Raw genomic sequence first — 11,841 nt, forward strand, 5'->3', positions numbered from 1 at the left:
GACAACGCCTTTCTAATCATATTCATTCAATTACAGCATGTAATTCAACTAACTGTAAGTCTTTAAGTAATTTGGAGGATTAATTTACATAAAAAGTGTTCGAACATTAACATAGAACTTATTTTGGTCAAGATTGTTCATTGATATGCCCATGCGTAGGATCATGGTACTTGGATAGGCAGTGGCGCATTGTGATAGGCACTTAGAAATTATTGTTCTGTTCCTTTGCTCTCTGGTCTACAATTCAGGGTTCAGCTCTGCAGCAGATCCATGCTATAGGTTAATTGTGCTATAGTAGATGTGTATATCAGTTATTCTAAGACTCTGTATTAACGGCAGGGGAACTTTGATACCGATGATTTCCTTATTACACATTCTTTGCACCATGTTCATGAAATTAACTCACATAGAGTTGGTCATATCTGTGTCCGCATGATCCACTCTAGATCCTCTGGACGTATTTCCATTATATTTGGCGTGGACGTTACGCCAAAGGGGACGACCCAAAGTTCTACTTCACCATTTACTGTAATCAGCAGCACCAACATGACCGACAAACACGAGGACCAAACAATGCTTTGCAAAACTTCGGAAAAGTAATTTATTTTATGTAAAATTTCAATTTTGGTAGTGATGGTCACAGTCAGTTATTTAGTGAGATTTCGGGTTATTTAGGGCTGTTGCACAGGTTTTCCTGTTTCAGAGATACTTGCTGCCTCCACCATCACCTTGTTGATGGAGGCAGCAAGCACCTCTGAAATGTCAGTAAACTTCTACAAGACCAATGGCAAAACAACCCAGAAGATTATTGACTATGTATTTGGTAGGAGGATGTAACTAATTTATATTGCAATAATGTTCCCCAATTCCACCTTAATGCTTTTACTGTTACTAGAGCAGAGCGCTCCTTTCGGAGCTCCTCGGGGGGGGGGGGGGGGGGTCAAGTTTGTAAAACGCAACCAACCTTGTGTAAGAAACAAAACTGGTTGCGTTTTAAAATATTGAGGAAGACACTAAACTAACCCCAACAACAATGCCGAGTATAAAGAAATATAAGTTGACATTGTTGATGACATCATTTTTTGACGACGAGGAATCACAAATTTTTATAGTAGATAGAAACATCAGGGTTAATAGATAATATACCTTTATATAGCTAATGAATTATTTAGTACTTTTCATTCAGATGTTTAGTAATCAAATTATTGCAAGTAATTTTAAGCAAAAGCTCAATCTAATATGAATTCTACACTTGAACATGTCTTTGTTACTAAAACATGATACAAAACAAATACTCCTTCATTTAAGCTTGTCAGAATGCTCTTTTCACAGCACAGATATTATTTGCAAATTTGTAACTACTGGCTAAAGAAGACATTTAGGCAAGAATTTATGAAGTGCACTTTTCTTCAGGTTTTAGTCCAGATTGTAATGCTAGCAAGAACTATACATAAGCAACTGCACAATTTGTAAAAATTTATACCTTGTAGTAACCCATTCCTGCACACAGTTTCTGGAAGAACAAATTTGAACTTCGATGCATCTGTTAGATTTGAGGTTCCCAGTCGGTGCAACAGTAACCCAGAAGAATATCAACATACAACATATCTGCCTAACATACCCTCATAATTTCACAGCATCATTATCAGTACAAGTGTTTACATAAACTTTGATACAGATTTCATACGCATGTTTATGATATATTTCCTTACAAAATTTTATGTACCTGGCTAAAATGGTTTAACAGTCATCACCATAAAACTAGAATTATATAAGTTCCACAAAACCACTGGAAAAGTCTTTAACATTCTAACCTCCTCACCCCAAATCCATAATAAAAGCTCAGTAGTTTTATTCAGGTTTGTATATTAAAGTGATAAGTGATACTAGAGTCTTTACCACCTTAAAAGTTAGTACAGCCTCCATGCTGATAATAATAACAGGAAATTGATATGTACAAATTTGGTATGGCTTCTAGTACCATTAATGTTGATAGGAAGTTTCAAGAAAATGATCAGTAATTGTATTTACTTACCTACTAATAATTACACATAAAAATAAAAGGCATATATTTACCTGCAGTTTCTTAAATGCTTACATTTTGTTACTCACAGCATAATTCACATACTCTGTCTTTAACTGTCACAAAACCAAGGATATTGGCATCTTGAATCCTCAGTATTAAAATCGTTGGTTATAAAAATGTTTAGTAATGACTGAAATTGTAACTTCCATAAGACATTTACACTCTTCATGAGGTCACTGTATACATGTGAAGAACATAACCATCTGCCACTTGTGGGAAGTATGTATATACCAGTATGTAATGGAGATACACCTATTCATCATCTTTCGCAGATTAGGTCCTTTGCTTGTTCAAAATAAAATTAATACTGAACAATGAGTTATCCTTACACAATCACAAATAATAAATTGAATCCTTTTCTGCCTCTTCTTTTCCATAGTGATTTCCATCATGCTAGTGACTAGTGACTATTTCATTGATATAGCAAGGAATGCCAGTCACCAAGTAATCTTATAATCAATGATGTCCTTAACATTATATAAGCATAGCACACAATCAAAAACATTTGCCAGAGCCCATATTTAAGGGCAGCTGTTTGCTCCACTCTTCATATGATGCTTCTTTATCAAGTTAAAAGTCACAACCTCAAGAACGACCTTTACTCTGAGCTCCATTCCAGTACGGGTGTTTCTCATTAACACACCAATAAGCATATGGGGCATAATTTATAAAAATGTAGCTACAAATTTCCTATTATACAATTTTGGGAACATTTGCAATAATAGGTTTTGGTCTATCACTAAATATAAGTTTCTTCTTAACTATAGCTTTTACATGAAACTCTACTGTGTTCTGTACTACAGATGGTTCAAAGGTTTCACTGCCTTCACTCTCTGGATTCTGCTTCTGTTCCAGAATGGCAAATGGTTTATCCATTGTTATCACCTCACCATGTAGAATATGATGACCAATTATTAATACAGGTTTCCCCTGCAACAAAACAATTTTTCCACTTCTTTAGTATCATTGCATACTACAACAGTGCATGAAAGAAAGAGTACAGCATATTTACATCAAGGAGGTTATAATGGGCTCAGATGGTGAGGAAATGGAGAACATTTTGGTGAGGAAATCTCTTGGAAAGCAGCCACTTGGAATTTAAATAAGAAATGGGTGGGAAAACATAACATGGTTTAAGAAGATATGATGTGAGGCTGACAGTTGGATGGAACTAGCTCCAGATCATATCTAATGGCAGACTTCAAGGACAATATTTAAAGCAATCTAAGCATCACACCCAGAGGGCAAATTGGGGATGTGCACTCTCTTGGACTACCTGAACACTGAAAGTGTAGGTTGAAATCCTACTTGAAGCACAGATTACATCCATATTTCTCTATTTTGTTCAGTGCTGTGTAGGTAGAGGCCTTGTGATGGGCCTATCTCCTGTCAAAGGAGTCCTACCAAATGTCTGAAAGGATTCAGAATTAGAAGAGGTAACAGGGCATAATCTGTATAAAGTTGAAGAACATGAGCCATAAAATAAATTAAAAATAATAAACCTGAACACCATATTATCATTGTAACAAAAGTCATTTTCAAGTTTAGCCACAATCTGTCAATGGATTAAAAAAATACATGCAACTATAAAAATGGCTTTATAAAATCTACAGTAGGGCTACAAAACAAAGTTTCATCTAAATCATTCCCATACGTTGCACATTGTTACTAGTAGATGGACAGACATGACAAATATAATTGAAATATTTAAACAAATCTAAAACTTGTGTTTAAAATAGCATGTGTTCAGTGGAGCACTCCTTAAAGTTTGAAAGGATTCAGATTGAAACTTATATTATCTTCATTAGTCCTATTTGTTCAAGAATGTGGCCCTATTTCAATTGAAAATTCTACAAAGATGTGACATAAGAAGACAAACAGCAAGGAAGCATATAATAGTTTCAATATTTGTAATATTGTAAACAAAGACATCAGTGTGAGATTTAGATTATAGCAGACTTTTGTGCCATGCAATCTTACTCATCACCCTGATGACAAAAGCTGCAAGCATCTCTGAAACATCACTAACATCTACCAGACTACATGGTGCAACATCCTGGAAGACAGTCTTCTGTAAAGACATTAGTGATTAAATGAGATAAACATTATTCTCCTTGTATAGGACAGAACTGTGTCTGGCATTTTAATCTGACAGAAAAAAATATTTAAGTAGAAGCAGTCAAGGGTTTCTACTGTAATTAACAACTGTATTCACAAATGTTATACTACAACCTTGAGTTAAGAATAATGACAAAGTCTGATTAAGTATCTATTTCTTTTTGCCTTCGATTAAAGTGCAGAGTACAGATCTGGTACCACCAACATGACATACTGTGGCCTTTCCTGGTTTGGTTTGGTTCAATTTTGATGTTATGTCACATTAGGTGTTACCTTCATTTAGGGAGTACCAAATTGTATTCTACACTTTTACCACTTTTCCTGGGACAATGCTGCCAAAATCAAAGTGGCATGGAAACCAAAAAGAATATAAACCAGACCATTACTGTATTCATGCTTCAGGCATGGATGATATTCGAGAACCTGCAAACTATCCGCAGCTTTAGAACCGTATATCATTTATATTCAAAGAATAATCTACAACACATACAAAACCTTATTTGTGTAATGAAGGTCACCAATGAACTGCTGGTGCATGCTACTATCGTTTCTTGACTCTAGATCGCCCTGCAATTCCACTATTGCCCATTCTCCAACATATGCATCATTCGGTCTGAAAAAATTAATACTTTTGAATCCATAAACAACCTAGTCTAAAAGAACTTCACATAACTCCTTCACCGAACACATTCCTAGTCAATCATCTCACGGACATAGTTCCCTATTAGAAAATTAAATATTCTGTATTTTATTACTGGGTTCAAGAAATCGCAAAATTTTATGCCTGAAAATGTCCTAACCTACTTTATGAACTTAAATAGTATACTTCATTTACATTTTCACGAATATAGACATGTTGCTTGATTATTCAAACTCAATGCTGATGCACTGTAACAACACGCAAGTCTTGGATCATAACCTTAAAATTCCTTACATCGCGCCAAATTGTGTAAGCGATAAATCACAGGTAACCAAAGCTAAACCACGGAGTACATAGAAGTGCTTGCACGACGCGATCGCGTATTTGTTCGGAAGATGAAAAGTGCATTACGATTATTATAGAAATACTTCCATTACACACCGTGCATTACGAACTCACGTTTATTAAAACCAATTATGCAAGGAAATCAGAAAATTAATAAAGTTGTTGAAATAAAAAAAACATTTCACTTCTTCTCCCTGGTCCGAAAGAGATGACAAACTTTGAACTGCCACGAAAAACCTACAGAGGAATTCATTGTAAACGGTCAGTAAAGAAAATTATTGAATGACGAAAGAAGAGGCATTATAGCATTATATATACACACCGTGCTCATATAACTTCAAATTATTAATTCGTGCTTGATAAGGACAGTATTACAATAACTAAAGTGGTTATTGGATTTTACAGACTGTTTGTCGAATAACAAACAATGGGTTATCGTCAGAATAATGATTTTAGAAGTTATTAACACTTTAGCATAAGTGAAACCCTCCTTATGGGCCGACGAAGTGCTGCTACCTGTCTGTGGTCTTACAAACTACATTTCCAGCCATTTGACTCGGGGAAGGATGAACAGATTTTCATGAGATTCGGCATTGATCACTGAAAGTTATTCCACAATATTTTTTTTATTTCTTGTAAATTGTAATACCGATCTGACGGATGTCGAAAGTCGTGGTGTGGGGCGATGATGACACGATTATATATGATGCACAAACATACACACCCACAAGCACGCGTACAGCCTGCTCTTTTCTCTTCCAATTCTGAAGTTCTTGTAATTTTGTTTGTAAACTACTTATCTAATAATGAGTTTTATATCCACATGTTGGGTTGCACATTTTGTAGTGTATCTGTTGTGTATGTGTCCGTTCATAGTGAATGCTAGTAGATACATGTTAAACTATCTAAAATGACAAATATGGATGTTGCCAACTCCTAGCATGCACAATAAATGTAAGACGGAACATCTGTTGTACAGAAAAGGGGCGAATTATAATGGTTTAGTATTTATTACAATTATAGACTAATTTTTATAAACGGCAAATCATCCTGATGTACTACGATTATGACCCTCGAAATTTATGTGAAATCTGACGTGAATGCTACTGATAATCACAGTGCATAATATATTTATCATATCAGATAATCTTTCGATTCATAATATAGCATTACTGTTTAGGTTCTATTTATAAACCGAAGGAGTAAGAGACACTCATACTCTCAGATCATTCCGGAACCTAGACATCATTAATTCTTCCAGAACCGTTACACCTCTTAAAAACATAACAGCAGGATGTATGGGCATTGTTAATTATGAAACCGGATCAGATATAACTAGGTGTACATAGCCTTCTTCACGCGTGGAATGGCCTTGCTAAGAAGCTAATTCAGGATCTGGCAAAAACTATTTCTGAATCCTCTCCAAAAATTATATATCCTATAAAACGCGGCAAGAACAGAAATCACCATCGCTATCGTCGCAGGCAGCCGATGTGTTTATGTTAGAGTAAACATTTCATCTTCAGTGTAAAAGAAAAAAAATAGAATAACCTCTGTCCTTTTCCAACTTGGTCGATGTCGCGTACAGTCTGTGGTTCACAGTATCTTAAATGCAGAGATTTCCACCGACTCCAAATCAAAAATGATAAATTAATAGAAAATTAATAATTCCCCCTGTTCACAATGTTCTTCTATACTCACATTTTTTCATTAGGTAGGAGAATGGGTTACGCCCAGAACCGGTAAGGACGTAGTTTCGGACAATATAATCCATGACACTACCGAGATCTGAACCCCGGTCTGAGGTCTCAAAAAGTCACGAAACTAACATAGCTCATGATGTTTTATGGCACACTTTTGATTAAACTTCACACGATGTCAGGTACATAAATATTTTAAATGAAAACCAGTAGCAGACGCGTCGCGGATCCCAGACATTATCACCTGTTGGCCTTGCCCACGGCGGCCTGGAGTTCCCATCGCGACCGAAGGACCGGTCGCTTCGTGATCGCATCATAATTTGGTAACCGGACTCTGATTTTCTCCTGGAGATGATGTCATGTAGGATGTGAAATTGACCTCGAGTTCACCAATAAACTCGAATTAATTTTATGATCCGTTTAATGTTAGTCATTCTTAATCTTCAAAGCATTTAAAGTACTTGCTATGAATGATCGGGCAGCAATATGTTTTTGGATAGTGTTCTATTTTATAATTATACACTATTTTGTGAGATTTGAGATTCACACCGCGGTGGCGATGTCCACGATGGTCGTCTGGATAGTAACGCCGTGTGGACATTTCCCCCTGGTAATGTTTCTCCTAAACGTTGGTATATACTTATAATTCCACAGGACGATACTATCAAGAAAACCAACATCGAAAATTGATCCTGAAAGTAGCAGAAAGGAAAGCGTTTGGAAAATTTGTGTGCTCCACAGTATTGCTTATTTGTGGTCTTGCTTTTTGTTTCGTCTTCGTTTCTAAACTGCCACCGGGTAAAAACCCATTTGCAGTCAATAATAAATAATAATAATAATATTAAAATATCTGTGTCACGCTGACAAGCACAGTGCTAGATGAAGTGCATCCTTGTCAGTATCTGCATAATCAAGAACTTTCTTTAAATACGTACTCAGACGGACATTCGTGTCTTAGGATGGCTGTAATACAATCATGGACCGAACTGGTATTAAGTTGATAGTTAAAGAATCTCAACTAGAAACGGGCTTAAACATTCTTCTGCTCTTCACCTCAACTCAACGAGTGTGTCATCGCATAATATTGTATTTTGTCTTCGTTCCCATTCTTCTTAACGCCTCCCTATCTCTCGGTGTAGTGATATAAACCGTTTGTTCAACTTTCTAACTTCATAAAATTAGCGGCTTATTCTGCTACATGAAAACAAGGCCATGCCTCTGGGGCATTCGTCTAACTCGCTTTACGACCTTAGGGAATCCCTACTCGTGTACCTGTGTGGGGTTCCCCCAATTAGATCCATTCGCTGTTCACAACCGAAAGCTGCTCGCTTAACTGTCAGTTCATGAACTGCATCTTCGTTGCGGTTTCCAGAATGACAGAAGCATTTCTTCAGTACAACGGAACACAAACGCATAATTTGCTGCAGATATATCTCACTTTCCCACAAGTAGTACTGTGCTTATGAAACATTATGTAATGGAATGTATAGGGGTTCGTTATAGCGGCATAGTTCTGTATTTTGCAACAATTATAATATATCAAATCTAAAACTTCTTGAAGATGGTGAAGAGTCTTTTGAATAAAAATTTTCTTGGATACTATCCATCGTCTAGTAAAATATAAAACGTAAAATGACGTTTCGGAGATGAGGCTGAAGACGGAGATAGAGCCCCATATCCGAAACGTCGTTTTACGTTTTATATTTTACTAGACGATGGATAATATCCAAGAAAAACTTTATTCAAAAAACAATTATAGCAATTACAATTTTCGAATAACGTATTTACAACGAAGAAATTAAAAAGTACAATCTTATTAATATCAAAGAAACTAGCTTATAGTCATTAACGTATAGAATATATTCTCAGAATAGCAGCAAAATAAATATTTTGAGAGAATTCTTACAAAACGAGACGAAATTGAGCATTAGTGGGGTCGACGTTCGTCAAACTGCTGAAATGCGTCCAGGTGAAATAAATGCCGGAATAGATTCTGAGTAGTTCAGTTGCCCAGTTGCTAAGAAAATGTGACATACAGATGGACGGAATCTTAAGATTCTATTTGCTAGAGCACGAAGAACACATAATAAACTAAACACTCCACTATATACAAAATTGATTGCGTTTTGAAGTTCATCACCATCTCTTCACGATAAGCGTTATGTCTCCTGCTAGTCGTTTCAGACAGCAAGTCGAAGGTCGTTATCCTCTTACGTGAATGAGCCTTAATATGGACTACAGTGATGACGGTTCAAATTATAGGCCTGTCTATTGTTTGTTTGTTACATCATGGTACAAATAAAACGTCATTCTGGAAAGACCTGTGTTCGTCCCGAATTTTCTGTTATTTATCATTCTCAAATACGCATAAGAGAAACGCGAATAGAAAGTAAATATGAGCCAAGCTGAGGACACAAACGTTCTACCACGCAGTTGACTTTACAGCATTAACCGTGGACTACAAGTTAACGCGCGTTTAATCGCACAACGTATGTGAATCTGGCAACTAAGCTGTCAGCACGTCTGATACAAGGTTTGTACATTAAATTTAAAATACCTTATCAAAATACACTGAACAAACAACCGTATATGACTGACTATTGAAAATGAGCGACGTCCTAACCGAATCTCACCAGGCGTATTTGCATGAAGGTCAGATTTTGAAGGGTCCCGGTTCGAATACAGAGTGAGGAGAAACTTCAGCTTTTCCTCCGTTAACGAAAACTTTAGCTAATGCTGTAAAATAGGTCACGGCTTAGTCTGTCTGTACTTTCCTAGCAATCATCCTGTAAGCCTACTATGTTTCGACTGATACTTTATCTGTTGCCGAAAGAGCACAGACAGGGCAGACCTGCATATATGGGCCTATGCACATCGCTGTGAAAACCCAAAATCATACAAGTACCTTAATTCGTCGATACACTACACTGCAGATATTAAAAGACGTTATATCAACCGTCAGTTATTGGTATATTTAATATACTATAATGAACACTGGAAGAAACAGATTTATGAATATTTCATGTAAAAGTAGGTTATATTAGGCATTAAAATTAGTAGACCGTAAATAGTTTTTTGGTTAAAACATGGCTTTTACTTGCTTTGGACGATTTTTATTGGAAATGGCTTAAACCTAGCTCTTGCTTCCGTCACAAATTGTAAAAAATGCGACTTACATAAATCTTTATTTTTATTCAACAAAGTCTCCATTTAAATTTGAATTATGCGATGACTTATGTTGGAAAGTTCGATTCTTATTGATTTAAAACTGATTAAGCCGTTACCTTGTTCATCCACCATCGTAGCAAAGTTAGAAGCCAAGTACCGTCTTGAAGATGTGCGCATGCTCCCATCGAGATGGCGAGGTCGGTGTTGACGTCACGAAGCAAGAAACCCACGATAAACAAGAGAGCCGACAACTCAGTGCATTTCTGGAAGTTCCTGTTATGAGTTTGGCGGCACACGAGCACGAACCGTTGCACACGATGCGACCAGAAATAGAAAAAAACCTAGTAAATCCTGCTTTGGCTATATCGAAATGCCAAGAGACTCCGAACATTTCTTTCTGTTTAAAACATGTTTTCGTTTTGTACTAAATTAAATAATGTCACAGTTTACTGCTACACCAGTAATGAACAGTACTCATTCTCAGTGTTTCCTCCTTTCTTCCAGTAAACCATGAAAGTATGTTGCACAGGTTTCGTCATTTCTCATTAGTTACAGGAATATTCCTTCTAACCTAATTTATGGGGAGTAAATTACTGAAGAAAAATATATAAACAAAAGAGGAATATTCAAAAATAACTTTCAGTTGAAATCTTATTTCTAATTTCGGTACACTTCCGTTTCTTTGAGGCATTTCTATATCAATTCAATTCTGTATTCTCGAGACCTTTCGAGATACGGCAGGATTCGTTTAATCCAGGGTCAGCGTAACATCAATCGCTTTATAGCACTTCCCAGACCGCGTGGTGTCTACAGCCACCAGTAAAATTCTTCATAAACACGTCTTTTTATGGCCGAACCGCTCATAGGCCTTGCTTTTTTATGTTAGGAGCAGTTTTGGCTGAAAATGCAAAATTAATGAATCCCTTACATACAATTTTCAACATGACAAGTGTTTAGTGACAATACTTATAGGTACGTTTTACGAGTTCTTGCACAATGTTGAAAGAAGGAAGTTATATCTCTCATATTTATTCACCAAAATCACTCGAAGAATTTTAATTAACCCGTTAAAGTCAAAAGATCGCCTAATATTTAATAATTCAGTCCATACCACAAAGAAAACAACACTTCACCTTTACAAAGACCAACTGGTTAATGCAGTTTGATAAAATAATTGATATGTACAATGAGAATCGTACAAAACTTACAAATACGAAATGAAGAGTTATTAACTGCTGAAGCAGGTGGAAGATACAGTTACAATTGAAGCCTGATATTCGGAGTACGCTATAGACTACAGTAAATTTACTTTAGTGAATTTACATGTCTGATATTCTAAATGACATTCATGATTAACGTTAAGAATTTCCTAAAAAAGAAGGAGGGTTTACCATAAAAAGAATCTGCGTACGGCATAAAACATAAACCTCATTAAGATCAAATTTTATTTTAAAAATTGGTATATAATATTTATTTAACGAAACGAGCTACAAGACAACTAATTTAATAACACGGCGCAATATATTTATTTTGTAACATCGAATTTGTATCTGAAATAAATTAGCATCAAGGCCAGTGAGTTTCGATATTCTTATATGAAAAACATGTCAACTCTTGCCTGTCATAGTAAGCTACTACGTTTTCTAAATTATAAGATATACATAAAATTCCTCACGAGTTTTGATTTTAGATTTATGAAAGAGAGAGAGCTACACACCTAGTAAACATAACGTTTTAACACCACTTTCCACGCGCCAATTAAGGAAATCCGCATGAATTAGACT

At 35.9% G+C, this 11,841-nt stretch overlaps 1 protein-coding gene across 1 annotated transcript; it reads right to left on the reverse strand.

The window, feature by feature from the left end:
• Positions 1 to 2,052: 2,052 nt before the first annotated feature.
• On the reverse strand, positions 2,053 to 5,224 carry LOC110829112 (chromosome transmission fidelity protein 8 homolog). The gene is made up of 3 exons (XM_022062503.2): positions 5,040 to 5,224; positions 4,700 to 4,817; positions 2,053 to 3,016 (listed from the first exon to the last, which is right to left on the reverse strand). Exons 1-3 carry the CDS (start codon positions 5,057 to 5,059, stop codon positions 2,780 to 2,782), a joined length of 375 nt encoding a protein of 124 aa, XP_021918195.1. The 5' UTR covers positions 5,060 to 5,224; the 3' UTR covers positions 2,053 to 2,779.
• Between the last annotated feature and the right edge of the window lie 6,617 nt (positions 5,225 to 11,841).

The sequence above is a fragment of the Zootermopsis nevadensis genome, unplaced genomic scaffold (genome assembly GCF_977971745.1).
Source record: "Zootermopsis nevadensis isolate Lab colony 2312 unplaced genomic scaffold, Znev_1.0 Znev_ptg000022l, whole genome shotgun sequence".
In the NCBI taxonomy this organism is placed as follows: Eukaryota; Metazoa; Arthropoda; class Insecta; order Blattodea; family Termopsidae; genus Zootermopsis; species Zootermopsis nevadensis.